Genomic DNA, 17,697 nt, shown 5'->3' with positions numbered 1-17,697 from the left:
TTCTCTACCCGCCTCAGGTCCTCATTTTTAAAGTGCGACCCGTTATCCGACCGGATTCTGTTGGGGAATCCGTGCCGTGGTATGTACTGATTGATCAGAAATTTCACCACGGAGGCCCCATCCTCCTTTCTGGTGGGCCATGCTTCTGGCCACCCAGAGAACGCGTCCACGCACATTAGCACGTACTTCAACCCTCTCACTGCCATCACCATGTCTGTGTAGTCTATGACTATCTCTTCCCCTGATTTGACACACCTGGGAAATTGTCCCTGTCCCGGTTTGACTGTGGGATGCGGGTTGTACATCACGCAAATGGCACAATTTTTCACATACTCTCTTACCATGTCTTTCATGAATGGGTGCCACCAGCCTGCCAAATTACTCAACATCTGTCTCACTCCAGCATGCCCCATCCCGTGGGCCTCCTCCAACACTGCCTGGCGGAGGTTGCTTGGGAGTGCTAGCTTTCCCTCTTTGTTCTGCCACACACCGTCTGTCTGCTGTCCCCCTCTTTCCTTCCACATTGTCAGTTCCTCTGGGGAAGCTTTCTTTTGTTCACCTTTCACTCTCTCCAAGTTCAGTCGGAGTCCCGGCTGAACCTCTTCTTCCACCGTAACCAGTTGTTTGGCCACTGTATATCCTGTAACTCGCTTTGCTTCCGCATCTGCTACTTGATTACCTCAGGCGATCGCTGTCCCCGTACCCTCGTGACCCTTGCACTTCACCACTGCCACTCGAGCAGGCAGCAGCAGTGCTTCTGCAAGTTCTCTCATTTCCGTTTCATGCTTGATTGGTTTGTTTCCTGCTGTCAAAAACCCTGCTCTCAGCCACTGGCTCAGTTCTACGTGCACCGCTCCTACTGCGTAGGCTGAGTCTGAGTAAATGGTAACTTCCTTTCCCTCTGCTAGTTTCAAAGCTTCAATTACTGCCACCACCTCTGCTCTCTGAGCAGACTGCGCCCCTGTTAGCTTTTCGGCTTTTAAGGTGACATATGTCTGATCTTGTCTTGCTACTACCGCATATCCTGCTTGCAAACTTCCTGTCTCTGTCCTGAAACAACAACCGTCTGTGAACCATTCCTCTGTTCCCTCTATCTTTTCTGCTTCCAAATCTCCTCTGACTTTTTCCTCCTTCTGTACCCTCCGTTCGCACTCATGAGGTTCTCCCCCTCCCATTCGGTCTGCCATGTTAATTCCTTCATGGGAGAAGTGTAAATTTGGTGCTTCCAATAGTCTACTGAGCCTCTGCTGTCTGAGCGATGTCATGGTGAAGGTCTGTGAGTTCACGTAAGCCACCACACTGTGTGAGGTTAGGACATGAAGTGCATGTTCCATCACTATGTGTGCTGTTTTTTGAATGATTTTCGCAATTCCTGCTGCGTGTCTTGTGCATGCGGGGTGTCTCTTTTCTGTGGTGTCGAGTTTTATGCTCAGGTACATCAGTACTCTCCTCTCTCCCCCTTTTTTCTGAAACAGGATGGCATTGACGAGCTCTCCTGTTTCAGAAACATCAAGGTAGAATGGGAGGGAATAGTCTGGCAAGGCTAGGTCCGTTGCCTGGGCGAGGCGTTGTTTCAGGGTAATGAAAGCTTCTTCCGCAGCCTGGTCCCAGTTGAGGAGAGCCCCAAGACGGCGAAGGCCGTGTTCCCGGACCAGGCGTCGGAGGGGCTGTGTGAGCCCCGTGTAGTCAGGTATATATGTGCGGCTGTACCCTGTAAGTCCTAGGAAGGACAGCATGTCCTTCACTGTGGTGGGCTGTGGGTGCTGTAGAATACTGGACCGATGGGCTGGAGAGAGACCTGTCCCTGTGCTGGACAACACTCGACCTAGAAATGAGACAATTGTCCGTGCGACCTGCAACTTGTCCTTACTGACCTTAAATCCTCTGTCTGACAACTGGAGCAACACAGCTCTCGTCCCCTGCAGAGCCGCTTCCGCGGACGGTGCCGCGATGAGGAGGTCATCTACGTACTGTACCAGGGTGACGCCTTCCGGGAGGGGGCAGCCCTCCAGCGCTCGTCTCAACACCTGATTGAAGACACCCGGAGAGAGAGCCAACCCCTGCGGCAGACGAGTGTAGCGCAGTTGCCTGCCCCTGTACGTAAAGGAGAAAATGTCTCTGCACTCTTCAGCGAGCGGCAGACAGAAAAAAGCGTTAGCCAGATCAATGCATGTAAACCATGTCTGCCGTGGGGTCAGGTTAGTAAGGGCCACATAAGGATTTGGGACCGGAACTGTGGGAGTGAGCAAGAGGTCGTTCACGGCGCGCAGGTCATGTGCCATACGGTACTTCCCTGTGCCTGCTTTCTGTACCGGGAGGATGGGCGTGTTCCACTGCGACGTGGACGCCTCCAGCACCCCTCCTCTCAGCAGGCCTTCTATTGTCTCGGCTATCCCCTCCTCTGCCGCTAGTTTGTGAGGGTATTGTCTAATCCACAGGGGGCCTTCCCCAGGGAGCAGCTGAAACTGCACCGGGGTACAGGCGATGAGGCCGACGTCCGTGGGACTAGTGGACCATAGGGACTCGGGCAGTGCAGCTAGCAGGGCCGCTGCCTCTGGATGGTCCATCTTTTCACGCCCGTGATCCCTAGTTATTTGTTCGTGTTGGAGGAGAGCAGTGTCTTGTGCAGTAACCTGAATGCAGTACGTGCTGCAGGAGGGTGAGAAGGAAACGTGTGGGACCTGGGTTGGAACCCAGTCCCCGGCGCCCCTGGCTCTCTTCACCATCGGTCCTAAGTCTTTAGCCTGATGTTTAGGGTGAAGGGCCAGGGAGACGTGAGGGACGGCCTCCTGGTCCATTCGGTACCAGGCAAGCTGTTCTGCAGTTAACCTGGTGGCTGAGGCGACCCCTTCAGTACCCACATATATATTTTCAGAGACAACTTGCCACTGGCGGCCTTCCAGCTGCTCTGCGAAGAGGTCTCCATACCACTCCGTGTCCTCCCTGTCATAGAAAAGGGTCACATGGAGGGGGTCGGGAGGGGGCACATAGGGCTCTAGGAGCGAGATCCAGGGCCGCCACGCGGAGTAAGCTGCCACTATGCCCGCCAGGCTGGGTTCTATCAGGGCCCAGTAAATGTCAGCTAGTGCCTGGCCCTGGACGGGCCGCATCAGACACTGTCCCTTGCCCCATGTCCATGAACTGCAGCGGATGTGTGTGCCCCCAGGCAAGGTGACAACCAGTCCATCAGCACTGCACAGGATTGATGCTCCCAACTTCACCAGCATGTCTCTCCCCAACAAATTCACAGGTACAGAGGGAGACACGAGAAAAGGATGGAGTAATGTCTGTTTCCCCACAACCACTTTGACTGGCTTAGTCACTGGCAGGTTCTGTTTCTCCCCCGAGAAGCCCACAACGGTCACCGTAGATGTAGACAGGAACTGTTGTCCTGGGGCCACGATCAGGGTGGAATACGTGGCTCCGGTGTCCACTAGGAACGGCAGTTCTTTGTCCATGACCAAGAGAGGGAGCATGGGGTCTGCCTCCCCCGCTCCCTGGGCCACCCGTGGGCACCGTCAGGCCTGATTAGGCCCATCCCAGTCATCACTGGCCAGGAAAGGGAATTGCCCCGCAGTGATCACGCCCGGTACTGTAGGGGCTGCCTGTGCGTGTGGTGCTATCACCTGTGGAGCCACGGCCGGCCCCTGACCTCCGGGAAGGACACTTCCGTTCTGACCTGCAGTCCCCGCCGGAACCAGACAATCACGGGACCAGTGTCCTGTTCCCCCACACCTGTAACAGGCTCCGGGCCGCTGTCCACCTTGCAACGCACCCCTTCTCCCGCCCCGGCCCCTGTATCCCCGGCCCCAAGCCCCTCGGCCTCGACCCCATTGTTGGCCCCACCCGCCTTGTTGGTAGGTGGGGGGCCCATACCACGGGCCGGGAGGTTGTAATGGGGGTCCCTCTGGTTGTACCCCCGCCACCATTTGTTTACTCTGTCCCTTCTTTTTCTCCTCCGTCGCCTTTTTCCTAGCCTCACCCACCTGCAGTTTTAATAACTGCGACTGTAACTGTTTCACTTCACTCTCCTCCTTATGTACTTCCTCCTTTGCTCTCTGTAAGTGGTGGACCAGGTGTCTGTCCCACACCTGGGACTCGGCCCCTGGGAGGTCGGGACTATCTAACATTGCATTCCTCACTCCCTCGGGAACTCCCTCCAGAACTGCACGCCTGAACCACTCTCGCTGATATCCCTTTTGTCCCGGATGGCACCCCGTCCGCCGGGTCCAGTCCTCCTTACAGTCATCCAAATACTCTCTCGGGTGCAATTTAGAGTCCCAGAAAAATTTTGGGACCACCGCTCCACTTGGAGCGGGGAACATCTCGCGCAGGACGTCACCCAATTTCATTATCACTCTGGTTAGTTCTATGTTATCCTCTCGCCTAAGAACTCCTGCTCTTGCCTCTATTTCTAAGAGAGTGTGTTTGCCCATGGACCTGGCAGCCACAGCACGAAAGTCTCCTAGGGCTAAGTTCTGTCCTGTTGTTAACTGGTCCAATTTCTCTAACCATTGTCGTCCCCCCTCTGCGGGTGGAGGTAATTTATCCGTAAGCGCCTGGACATCCCCTATGGAGAATGGCCTGTATCTATCGTGCATCTGACCTGCTTCCCGCAGGAGAGGGAGCTGCATGGCCTCCAGAGTCCTAGATCTAGTTGTCATATGGTGTTTCCTCCCTCCTTCCTGACGCGTGTCTCTCCTACCTATACTGGCCCGTTCTTTTTGTTCGATCTGATCCTGCAGTCTCTGGAGTTCTGCCTCACATGCTCTCACAAGGTCATCGTCTCTTAAAGGAGGGTCTTCCTGCAATATCCCTGACAGCGTACCTGTTATGTCGACTCTGGCCCTCTCTAGCCCTTCGCGGCTGTCTGCTGAGGGGTCTGTTTCCCAGACCCCCGTCAATGCCCCCGCTACTTCCACTCTGGAACTTTCTTGCCTGTTTAATAGCGGGTATAGTCTCTCTTTCCCTGACATCCGGGCCCCACGTTTCTTTAACTGAGCCCTTTTCACTCTCGCCCCGAACGGCGTAGATGCTGGACACTCTTCCTCTCCCTCAGAGTCCGTTTCCTGACCTTCGCTCATTATCTCTTCCCTTTACTACTGATTCTCCATTCCGGGAGACATCATGCATTTGCCCCTGTCCCCGTCTGTCTGACTCTATCAAGACAGTTCCCGACGTTATGGTAAATTGGGGACACATATGTGTGACCGGTGCCACCGGGGCGGTGGGCACCGTTCCCCCAGAAGAGTAAGCGGGAGGTGCGTCCAGACACGTTTTAGTTTCGTTTTCTGACGACCCTTTCTTTTTGCTCGGTTCCCTGTGTAAATGATCTATTCCCTGCCACAACACTGCCAATTTCCACCATATTCTCCTGTCTTCTTCCTGTTTTTTCTCCTGTTTTTCCCATTTACCTTTCTTAAGTCTCCCTGCTTCATTTTTCTGACGCGCTGCCTCTTTTGCCTGACTTCCGTGTTCTTTCTCTTTTCGCCAGAACAATTCTCCTAAAGATCGTCTGTCTTCCAAATGGTAACCTGCACATTTAATTACTCCGATCATTCTTTCTCTGGCCTCTGTCACCGCCTTCTCTCTTCCCTTCTTATCTACCTCTTTTGATATTGTCACCTCCATGACTTTTATTTGATCTGACAGAGTTTTCCATGGACGTTTGGGGCTATTTCCCCAGCCTCCATCATCTAATTCTCTGTCGAATTCACCGTCCATTTTACTCTTTCTGACCCTTCTGGTAATCCTGTATTTTCCTTCCTTACGTATTGTACCTGTAAGTCTTACACCGTTTTTCACTCGACTATGTTCTATACTGTAGTCCGACAACACAATCTGTCTGGACTTACCAAGTCTCTTTGTTCATCAAGTTCGACAGCCCAACCCGGTTGGTACTTTTGAGACTTTAAACCAGGGTCCCAGACCCTAAACTTTTCGGGGATCCTACCCCCGGGACTTTTGACCCAACTCACTGGACCCCGTCCAGACTTTAAACCAGGGTCCCAGACCCTAAACTTTTCGGGGATCCTACCCCCGGGACTTTTGACCCAGCTCACTGGACCCCGTCCAGTGTTCCTACCGCCCGTCGACTAATAGGGGGTTGCCACACCAAGGATATCAACACTTTTATTTCTAAGACTGTCTATGACCGCGTCTCGAATACTTTACTTTACGTCTCCGTAAATTCTGACGGACAGACTGAATGGACACTTCGGAATACTTTGTTTAGTATGTTCAATATACAGATTTCGATAAACAGGCTCTGCTTACCTTTATATTTGGGCCCATATATCCTTCCGTGTCCAGTCAAATCTCGTCCAGTTTAGCCGAATAATGGTGTCCTTCTCATCCCGGACGAGCCCCCAAATTGTTGGAGTGCGCCGCTCCACCGGGTCCGGATGAGAAGGGAACACGCAAAGGAGACTCTCAGTTTGATTATAAATGATGCTTTTATTTAGTTATGTATTCTATTGTTAATGCCTCTTATTGCTTTAATGCGAGCCGGCTCGGGAACAGACTGCCTACACACCCCCAGTGTGTCAGCTCAGCGTGTTCTGGGTGGTAAAGCTTTACGCAGTCTTATATACTTGCATTATTCTGGGTTACTTCCTTGTTACATTGTAGCACACAAGCAAAAGAATAAAAGTCAAGCTGGTATATTTCCATTACGCAGTCTCTCATATCTACTGGGTTCTCAGAATCTTTGTTGTTCACAGGTGCAGACATACTTCTCGGAACAAGATTCCATATAAGGGGCAAGCAGAACTTTCGTGGTTATAGGTGTGAGACTGTTCTATGCTTTTTGCAGCAGCTCAATGTTTTGCAGACATATTTCCTGTCGCGCACTCTGTCAGCTCTCCTGCCTGCCGCCCCCACACTACCCGGGGGTAGGGGCGTCGCACCCGACGTGCTAGGTTTTGGGAGTGCAGGGTTGTCGGCAGATTATATCGGTACCCGGCCGAAAACGTATATACTTCAGGGTGCCACCGTGTCCATTTTTGTCCCCTGAACCTGCCTTCCAACACCCTCCCGCAGCAGGACGGGTAAAACATATTTGCACACGCAAATACTGGGACTAAAAGAACTCGGGGTGAGGGACTCAGATCCTCTCATTACTTAGTCTTCCTGGGTAGAATAACCGCCAGTTTTCCCCTACCAAGGCGGGGCGAAATTTCTCCGCTACAATTGCTCAGAATCGCTGTAGCTTTCCGATGGTATGCGGGGTGTTGCGGTTGCTTAGCGTGACCGACGCATAAGAAAGCAAACATTCTTTATTATCATCCTATGTATGTTAAATTACGATCTTCCCCATTAATCAAGGTATTGTAAAACGGAAATTATTACAGCTCCAATAGCTTATATTAAAGTCAGCCAAGAGTCACAACATGGTTTTGAAATGGCAAACGCAGACACAAATCAAATGTATATGAGCAAGCAACATAAGGGATCTGTTGTTTGGGTAAATTATATTATAGTATACACTATATATTTGTGGTGTGGTGGCGAATTCGTGCAGAAGTTTTAGAACTGCACTATCGATTTATCACTTTATTTAGAAATATAAATTCAGTTCTTATCCTTTTTAAAAGTTACATTTTTTCAAATTGTCTTTCAAAGTGTCCCTCAGAATGACGCTGGGGTGGGCGGGGCTACGAGGGGGGGAGGGGACGTGGTCAGAATCGTATATTAAGAGGAGACCTCCGCATGTACAGTTACTCTACCTCTGCTTCCAGCGAGACAAGAGCTCCAGATTCTGCTCAAGATTTCGTCTTTTGTCAAACAACTCGTAAAGAATGGCTTCCAAGGCGTAAGTTATGATCAATTTATTATTGCATTTGAATGTGTAGAAACTGTGGATAAACTTGTTCATCCTTGTATGTAGTTTACTGACACTGTGCTTAAGTCTCTTAAACTGACTACTATTGTTAAAACTTAAATTGCATCCACTGCAAAACGAAAACAATATTTCGAAGCAACTTTTATTAATTACTAAAAACTATTTATCCGCAGTACTTCCAACAGGCATTTCCTGCTCTGCCCCGTGTGCAAGAAGACACAGGCAAGCCTCTCGGTGCATCTGACTAGGGTGTGCATGAAGAGATCTTCGAAAGAAGCCATCCAAGAAGTAGTGGAGAAGGCAAAGCAGGATGTGCTTGAAGTTCTGCAGTGGGGCAGGGTGTTCAGCTACAGGCACCTGCGAGACATTATGGATGATGCTAATCCTATGAGCAGGTTGGTGGGAAAACTCTTCAGTCTTTTTTACACATCTCGCGTTGTTTCTTCAGTATGACATTTACTAAGAGTTTTTTTATTTACTTATTTATCTGAAAGGATGATCCAGGAGCTGGAGCGTTGCCACATGGTGGTGCCTGACACCCCCTCCCCAGCAGTAGCGGCGCAGACCAGCAGTGTTCCTGTGGTGGCTGGTACAACCGTGCAGCGACCGGAGAGCTCGGCGACTGAGCAGTCGGAGGACGCAGTCGGAGGACGCAGTCAGTGTCCGCGACGGCGAGATCTTTCAAGTGTGAGTATGAGTGTCTCGGCTTTGCAGCTTCATTGATACCTTTTGCTTTTGCTTGTGGGCCAATTGAAGGTGCAATTTTAAGACGAAATATGTTTTCCACCTGGCAGTACCCGGGAGGTGCAGTGGCCACAGACATTAACTTCTTAACTAACAACAATTTACTTTGTTCTTGACAGCACACTTTGGCAGACGGCAGCCCACCGAGTCCCGGGTCGACGCTTGGATCAGGAACCAAGGCTGGAAAAGTAACGTTCCCAGCGCGGCCAGCGTTCTGAAGGACTGGAGACCAGTGGGTTCGGTGGACACTGCCATGGACTCTAGCCACATCCAGGAGCTCATCCACAACCAGAAGTGGAAGCTCTTAATTTCTAATCAATTGGCCCAAGTACATCCTGATTGCACTGTACTATTTTCTTGTATGCAGTTTTTATGTGAAATATAACTCTTTAAATGTGCAATAAAGTGACACTCTTCTAGCAACATCCAGGTATAATTGTTTTTTATTTTTTTGACAATGTGTTTAAGACCTTGTCGTTGCCCCAAGTATTACAGTATTTTAAGTGCGACCCACAGGTCACTTACTGAAGCGGTTAACATCAACATCTGAGATGACGGGTAACAGACATCAGAAGGGCTAATTATGATATATATATATATATATATATATATATATATATATATATATATATATATATAGTTGATATACAATTAGTATTAAGCTTGTCCTAACAAATTAAATTATAAAGTTATTAAACTTATATTAGACATATTATATATATATATGATGTTATTTATCAAAGGCATTGAGCACTAAACAATGGAGATGACAATTGGAAATTCAACTAAAAGTAAGTGATAAGCAGAAGAAAACAAGGGACAGGGAACAGGGCCACACAGGCAAGTTAGCTGTAGTTGTGAGCAAATTACAATGATGCAAATATTTTTAATCCAACTATTTAGTTACAAATTCCTCAGCCTGGGAGTCATCAGCATTTGAATCAAGCAGGTCAGTTACTCAAGCCGTTAACATCAGCTTCTGACATGAGGGGACAGATACCTGGATTGGGCTTGCCAGCCAAGGGCTATTGTTTCCTTGATTGCTGTTTTGCACTTCTCTGCGATGCACATGCAGGGCTACCCATCCCCCAACAATCTGCCAACGCAACAATTAGGCTGAGATCTCACGTAAACATCAGGTCACGTAAACAGAGTGACTCAAATAAATGTATTAAAGAACCAGTAATGCCGAGCAATATACCAAAATATTCGGAACATTATACATTGAGCCTATCCTGCTAATATTAGTAGTCACTGTATGTCATGTCTGTGTCACAACAGTACGGATTAGAACAATATGTGGTACCATCAGTAATGCGATCTGGGCCCTTTAAGGCTGGCTCGCTCCAATTAGTGAGCGAGTGCTTTCAGGCAGAAATTTCAGGGTCAAAACGGCGAAATCGAAATTGGATCATACTGGCAATATTGCTCAGAATCGCTGTAGCTGTCCGATGGGTATGCGGGGCGTTGCAGTTGCTTACCGCGACCGACAAATAAGAAAGCAAACATTCTTTATTATCATCCTATGTATTTTAAATTACGATCTTCCACATTAATCAAGAGAGTGTAAAACGTAAATTATTACAGCTCCAATAGCTTATATTAAAGTCACCCAAGAGTCACAACATGGTTTTGAAATGGCAAAGACAGACAGAAATTAATTGTATATGAGCAAGCAACATAAGGGATCTGTTGTTTGGGTAAATTATATTGTAGTATACTATATATATGTGGTGTGGTGGCGAATTCGTGCAGAAATTTCAGGCAGAAATTTCAGGGTAAATACGGCGAAATCGAAATTGGATCATACTGCCAATATTGTGTAGCGGATATAAAGATCCGTAGTTTTTATTTTAAAGTTTCCCTGCTAGTCTCTGGGCTCGCTGGATCATGCGGTTATGCCTTAGCCTATCTAATGAGTAGCGTTGCTGGGCGGGTCTCTGGTGGTGAGGGGAGCGGTAAAATAAGGTCGGTTGGACGAAGTGGAAGCACAGTCGCGTGAAGTTTTTTTTTTTTTTTTTTTTTTTTTTACTTTTTACAAGGAATCGCGGCTAGTATAGTTGGAGCCCGGCTTCGTTTTGGCAGGACGAAAGTCTGTTGTTTTTTTTTGTTTGTGTTGGAGTTAGGGATTATTGGGGCTGCGCCACCCCAAGCGGAGAGCGTGGCGGGCAGCCTGGTGTGCATACGCCGGACGCCATCTCGGTCTGCAGCGGAAGACAGAGACGCGGAGGGGCTGTTTGAGTGGTGTCGACGACAGCGGGTATGACGAGTGGCATCTTCGGGAGTCTAAGTCGTGTCCTGGCATCCGGTGGAACTGAAGGAGCTGGGGAATATCGTGGAGGAGGGCACCCGGATTAGCGGTGCTGAAGTGGAGGCAGCGCGCGCCGGTTTTGAGATCCAGGGTCCCGGAGCTGTGTTACACGGGCGCATACTCGGGCGATTTCGACCTCGGATGCAGCGCGAGTGAGTGACCCTGCCATACAGAGGCCTCCCCCTACAACTCATCTCGACCCATTCCGTCGTTGACTGGTAAACCTGCTCCTTTTCTTCACTCTCCTCAATCGGGTGAAGGTCTCGGCAAAGTTGCAGATCTGGACAATTGTATGCATAAGTGTGTGTTGGATGTAATTAAACGCAGTCGAAGTGTTTGTTTAATGTCATTTACGCGCTGTATTTTGAATAGGTGAATGACGATTGGTATTGTGCTATGCTTTGCTGTGTAACCCTGAGATGTTTTCTTTCTTTTTTTCCCCCGTTTTGAGTTAAAGCTGTCTTTTTCTGTTATCGATGACAACGGGACAAATTGGTGAATTGCTAAAAAAAGGGGATGTTTGAATTATTCAATTTCCTCTGCGTCATCGGGGCCTAATTCAGCTCTGTGGCCTGAAGTATTTTCTTTCATGCCGTCCGTTTTATAGCTTGCTGTTTAAGGTTGGAGGACAGCGGAAAGAGAAGCGATCTTTCCGTTTACAATAAATCACTCGTTTGTGTTTAGGGTGTTTTATGCGTTCAAACATTGTGTAACTACCCGGGGGTAGGGGCGTCGCACCCGACGTGCTAGGTTTTGGGAGTGCAGGGTTGTCGGCAGATTATATCGGTACCCGGCCGAAAACGTATATACTTCAGGGTGCCACCGTGTCCATTTTTGTCCCCTGAACCTGCCTTCCAACACCCTCCCGCAGCAGGACGGGTAAAACTGGGACTAAAAGAACTCGGGGTGAGGGACTCAGATCCTCTCATTACTTAGTCTCCCTGGGTAGAATAACCGCCAGTTTTCCCCTACCAAGGCGGGGCGAAATTTCTCCGCTACAATTGCTCAGAATCGCTGTAGCTTTCCGATGGTATGCGGGGCGTTGCGGTTGCTTAGCGTGACCGACGCATAAGAAAGCAAACATTCTTTATCATCATCCTATGTATGTTAAATTACGATCTTCCACATTAATCAAGGTATTGTAAAACGGAAATTATTACAGCTCCAATAGCTTATATTAAAGTCAGCCAAGAGTCACAACATGGTTTTGAAATGGCAAACGCAGACACAAATCAAATGTATATGAGCAAGCAACATAAGGGATCTGTTGTTTGGGTAAATTATATTACAGTATACACTATATATTTGTGGTGTGGTGGCGAATTCGTGCAGAAGTTTTAGAACTGCACTATCGATTTATCACTTTATTTAGAAATATAAATTCAGTTCTTATCCTTTTTAAAAGTTACATTTTTTCAAATTGTCTTTCAAAGTGTCCCTCAGAATGACGCTGGGGTGGGCGGGGCTACGAGGGGGGGAGGGGACGCGGTCAGAATGGTATATTAAGAGGAGACCTCCGCATGTACAGTTACTCACCTCTGCTTCCAGCAAGTCAAGAGCTCCAGATTCTGCTCAAGATTTCGTCTTTTGTCGAACAACTCGTAAAGAATGGCTTCCAAGGCGTAAGTTGTGATCAATTTATTATTGCATTTGAATGTGTAGAAACTGTGGATAACTTGTTCATCCTTGTATGTAGTTTACTGACACTGTGCTTAAGTCTCTTAAACTGACTACTATTGTTAAAACTTAAATTGCATCCACTACAAAAGTAAAACAATATTTCGAAGCACCTTTTTTTAATTACTAAAAACTCGTCTTTTTCGAAAGACATTTTGTTAAGGTACTTTATCGATTCTCCTGTTTTATCTCTTTATTTTTTGCTCTGTAGCACTTTTGAGATTGCTGAAATATAAAGTGCAATACAAATAAAATGTATTTTATACTAATTATCTTTAAATTAGTAGTAAGGAGTATTAAAGTGTAGAATACCATTTTTTCTATTTGCAGTGTTCACAAAGGGCTTATATTTCTTGATATAAATGTAACTAATTAGTAAACATGTTTCAGTAGTTGTGATCATGTAGTTTACTAATTACTTTTCTCAGTCTGGGACCCATCAGGATGACAATAGATATGCAAATGTTATTTATCCAAACCACTGAGGAATGAACAATGTTGATGATGATGACTGGAATGGGTCCTGAAAATCATGAATTAAATCTAATCTTAAGTAACACTTCCTTGACTGTTAATTGTTTTTTTTTTTGTTGTTTTTTTTTATATCCGCAGTACTTCCAACAGGCATTTCCTGCTCTGCCCCGTGTGCAAGAAGACACAGGCAAGCCTCTCGGTGCATCTGACTAGGGTGTGCATGAAGAGATCTTCGAAAGAAGCCATCCAAGAAGTAGTGGAGAAGGCAAAGCAGGATGCGCTTGAAGTTCTGCAGTGGGGCAGGGTGTTCAGCTACAGGCACCTGCGAGACATTATGGATGATGCTAATCCTATGAGCAGGTTGGTGGGAAAACTCTTCAGTCTTTTTTACACATCTCGCTTCGTTTCTTCAGTATGACATTTACTAACAGTTTTTTTTATTTACTTACTTATCTGAAAGGATGATCCAGGAGCTGGAGCGTCGCCACATGGTGGTGCCTGACACCCCCTCCCCAGCAGTAGCGGCGCAGACCAGCAGTGTTCCTGTGATGGCTGGTACAACCGTGCAGCGACCGGAGAGCTCGGCGACTGAGCAGTCGGAGGACGCAATCAGTGTCAGCAACGGCGAGATCTTTCAAGTGTGAGTATGAGTGTCTCGGATTTGCAGCTTCATTGATACCTTTTGCTTTTGCTTGTGAGCCAATTGAAGGTGCAATTTTAAGACGAAATATGTTTTCCACATGGCAGTACCCGGGAGGTGCAGTGGCCACAGACCTCCAGGCACATGATGCAGGAGAAGGGACTGTACCGGAAACATTCTCTGGACCATCCCCTCCTGAAGGGCTTCGCCGCATACTTGGAGAAGGATCTCCTGAATGAGAATTTCAAGCAGACGGTGAGGTCTCCCATAAAAGTTCACTCTATTATTTTTTGGAGCTTTATATCTACGCAATATATTCATTAAGTAATGCTGATTTTATTTTCCAGGTGGAAAACGTCAGCAGGTTCATGTTTTTTGTGAACCCTGAAGAGCCATCCCTTGAATTTCTGAGGGAGAGGGAGAAGACGAAGCTCTTCTTTCGGGAGCTGACTGAGGCTGGTCTCTCCAGGCAGACTCAGGTCAACTACATGAAGAGCCTGAAGAGGTTGGTAGCATGTAGATTTTTAACAGTATATTGTAGGTTTGTGTTGTATTGTCGTATCTGTTTTCTTCAAGGAAGTTCAGTCCTCCCACTATTGTCATGGTGGCATGTACAAGTTTATGTACATATGGATACTTACATACATGTCCTTCCTCTGACAGATTCCTCAAGTACCACACCGTGGCCACCGACCTCCGGCGTGACAACATTGCCTTGTGGAATGAGGCAATGTTCTTCGTGGAGTACCTGGGCTCACTCCAGCAGAGCTCTGCAAAGTTGGTGAGTAAGGAGATGACGCAAAGGAGGTAAGTTCAACTGTCAACACCCGTTAAATTCCATATTATGATTTGATTATACATCTCCTCTACTGTGTTTAACACACTCATAATGTTTTTTTTTTTTAATCTCCCTCACTGCTCCTGGAGTGCACTGCATGGAGAAGCAGAGCCATTTTACATTGTGAGTACATTTTATTAAAATGTGTACTGTATTGATTAGGATTGACAGTAATTGAATTTTCTTCTCCCACCCACATAGTCATGTCATTCTCACGGGGATGAGCCCAGAGAAGAGTCCAGAGGACTGCTGGGCCGTGCTGAGGGCTGCCAAGAACGACTTCTTGGCAGTCCTTGGCAAGGTGTATCCGGAGGAGATGCCCCTGGAGTGTGCAGAGTGCTGCCTTGTCCTCTACTACCTGGAGGCCACGGTGATTCTGAAGCATCTCCAGCCACCAGGCGTGGTGGAGCACATGACCGTAAGTGTTGTATTCTTTTTGTCTTCACTTTTCCTTTTTGCCGATACTCTTATTTATCAGTGGGACATCATTGTATTGTGTAGGTCCAGGAGTGGATGACCAGGAGCACGTCCGAGGCCGACCATACGGTGATTGTGGTGAAGGAACACAAGACGTCGGCGCAGCAAGCGGCCACGTTTGCATTGTCCTCTGAGGAGGAGACGGTAAGTATATCAAGTTTGATAAGATTTATTTCATAGTTTATTTCAAGAGCAGCGATTTAATCTGTTTTCCTCTGCCAACAGTGGTTCGACATCTACTTCACCCAGGTACGGCCACAGCTCCTGAGCTCCAAGAGGAGCCGGACGACACTGGATGACCTGGGAGGAGACAAACGGTTCTTCGTCTCCACCACAGGCAGGCCGGTGTTCAACGCTTCGAATGACCTCAACCGGCTGCACCAAAAGTGAGCTGATCATCATGATTAATTCCCCCTATAATATGTTCTACATACGTGTTGTGTGAGACGTATTAATAAATGTATTTTTGTATTTTAGATACAAGCTGGATCCAGTCACCTACCAGACGGCCCGGCGCATCTTTGAGACGGCCACCAAGGACTTGACGGACCAAGAGAAGTCCTTGGTGGCCGATTACCTCACTCATTCCACTGCGACGGCTGACGAGCACTACCGGATGAAGCAGTCGCGGAATGTGGTGCTGGCCAGTAAGCTGCTGAAGAAGCTGGCAGGTGACTCAAGGTAGGCATGTTTTCTGTTTGTCAACACACTTGCCAACATCAAGACACACAACCAAAGCCCTCACCACTGAACACTAACCTTAAACGTTTGTGGGTTTTTGTTTTTTTTTTTTAAATTTTTATCTCAGCGCTGACTCCGCAGAGGAAGGACCCAGCTGTTCTGCCCGTGGTGCCGCACGGGATGCTGCCCTGGCATCCAACCAACAGATGGATGTCCAGGCAGCGTTCGATCAGCTCCTTCGGACCCACCCCGTGACCCTGGATGGCGACATCCCAGACAAGACGGCACGCTCGCAGACGTCAGGCCGGTTTCAGCGGCAGCTCTATGATCGCTGGCTGAAGGCCCAGATGAGGATGCGCGTACGGCATGTCTTGTGTGAGTATTGTTTGTAGCACTAATGACATTTTTTACTGTGAAACGGTCCTATCTACATAGGCTTCTTAACTAACAACAATTTACTTTGTTCTTGACAGCACACTTTGGCAGACGGCAGCCCACCGAGTCCCGGGTCGACGCTTGGATCAGGAACCAAGGCTGGAAAAGTAACGTTCCCAGCGCGGCCAGCGTTCTGAAGGACTGGAGACCAGTGGGTTCGGTGGACACTGCCATGGACTCTAGCCACATCCAGGAGCTCATCCACAACCAGAAGTGGAAGGGACTTGTGGTGATGGACATTGCGGGGAAGGGGAAGGGAGTCTGCGCCACCCGGCAGTTCCAGGCTGGTGAGGTGGTGTGTGACTACCACGGGCCGGTAGTCACAGCCACTGAGGGCCAGTGGATTCACTCATCGACGAAGGAAGAAGAATCTGGCTACATGTTCTTCTTCCGGAACAGCCATAAGTCTGAGTGTGCCTGTCACCCGGGCATACAGCCTTTTGGCCGGCTGATTAATCATTCCCATAAGAAGGCCAACCTCCGGCCAAGACTGTACAGCCCAGCCGTCGGGGGACAGGATGTTATTTTGCTTTTGGCCCTGAACAGGATTAATGTTGGGGAGGAACTGTTGTTCGATTATGGGGTGCAGAGGAAATCGTTCAGGGGAGAGGGACTGAGAACCATTGAGAACATGTAGTTAATTTTTGGCAAGATCATCATTTTGATTGTTGCTACTCTTCCCAAAAGTGATGTGGGTAGATTATTCCACCGTGCAAGGTCGGGCAGATTATTCATTCATCAAATTTAAAGCTCTTAATTTCTAATCAATTGGCCCAAGTACATCCTGATTGCACTGTACTATTTTCTTGTATGCAGTTTTTATGTGAAATAACTCTTTAAATGTGAAATAAAGTGACACTTTTCTAGTATAATTGTTTTGGTTTTTTTTGACAATGTATAAAGTTTAAGACCTTGTCGTTGCCCCAAGTATTACAGTAGTTTAAGTGCGACCCACAGGTCACTTACTCAAGCGGTTAACCTCAACATCTGAGGTGAGGGGTAACAGACTTCGGAAGGGCCTGACAATCTGTACGGATGCCTAGAATGAGGTCTGTTTGAACCGCATCATAACAATTGTAGTTGCACTTCGAGTTAATTTGATTTGAACATTCAAAGCAGCTCAGATTTGCAGCTTCCCAGCGAGAGACAAGACGTGATCGAGATGTCTGCCCTGAACGCCAGTGTGCCTCTGGAGAATAGACTGGCTCCTGCCAAATGGGGCAGTCAGTGTCCGGATTGCTCCGGAAGACATCCCCGGTTCAGTTAGCCATGGTAAGGACGGCAAAGTGATGCCCAGAATAGCTCAGCACTCGAAGAATGAAAGTCAGAATAGGGTTGGCTGGTCTTGTTGAATCTTACAGTCTGTGATAACTATCTTATTTTGGAACTACATGTCTTAGGATACTAGATAATAAAATGGTTGACTTTTAGGCAAACGGTGATTTGTTACCATGAAGCAGTAAAAATACGGGGCTCTTTTCGGCATGTCTGCTGTATTGTATAATGAAATCAGTAAAATCTGTCGCTGTGATGTGTGGATGGATGAAGTTTTAACTTCTTTTTTTTTGACTGGCTAT

The 17,697-nt window shown here is 47.8% G+C and overlaps 2 protein-coding genes across 3 annotated transcripts; both read left to right on the top strand.

Moving 5' to 3' along the window:
* The first annotated feature begins 10,551 nt into the window (after positions 1-10,551).
* Positions 10,552-14,729, top strand: LOC140582704 (uncharacterized). The gene is made up of 7 exons (XM_072706981.1): positions 10,552-11,116; positions 12,447-12,520; positions 13,188-13,409; positions 13,510-13,689; positions 13,797-13,944; positions 14,037-14,194; positions 14,353-14,729. The coding sequence occupies exons 2-7, from the start codon at positions 12,507-12,509 to the stop codon at positions 14,498-14,500; spliced, it is 870 nt and encodes a 289-aa protein (XP_072563082.1). The 5' UTR covers positions 10,552-11,116; positions 12,447-12,506; the 3' UTR covers positions 14,501-14,729.
* Positions 14,387-16,992, top strand: LOC140582703 (uncharacterized). 2 transcript variants are annotated; one of them, XM_072706980.1, is made up of 8 exons: positions 14,387-14,470; positions 14,617-14,650; positions 14,729-14,945; positions 15,029-15,148; positions 15,230-15,390; positions 15,482-15,685; positions 15,813-16,060; positions 16,159-16,992. In XM_072706980.1, exons 2-8 carry the CDS (start codon positions 14,625-14,627, stop codon positions 16,755-16,757), a joined length of 1,575 nt encoding a protein of 524 aa, XP_072563081.1. In that variant the 5' UTR covers positions 14,387-14,470; positions 14,617-14,624; the 3' UTR covers positions 16,758-16,992. The 2 variants fall into 2 exon arrangements, with proteins under 2 accessions (XP_072563081.1, XP_072563080.1); XM_072706979.1 differs by having other exon boundaries at positions 14,395-14,496.
* Positions 16,993-17,697: the final 705 nt, after the last annotated feature.

The sequence above is a fragment of the Paramormyrops kingsleyae genome, chromosome 25, assembly GCF_048594095.1.
Source record: "Paramormyrops kingsleyae isolate MSU_618 chromosome 25, PKINGS_0.4, whole genome shotgun sequence".
In the NCBI taxonomy this organism is placed as follows: Eukaryota; Metazoa; Chordata; class Actinopteri; order Osteoglossiformes; family Mormyridae; genus Paramormyrops; species Paramormyrops kingsleyae.
The sequence above is the reverse complement of the archived record's forward strand: the minus strand, read 5'-3'. Positions and strand labels throughout refer to the sequence as shown.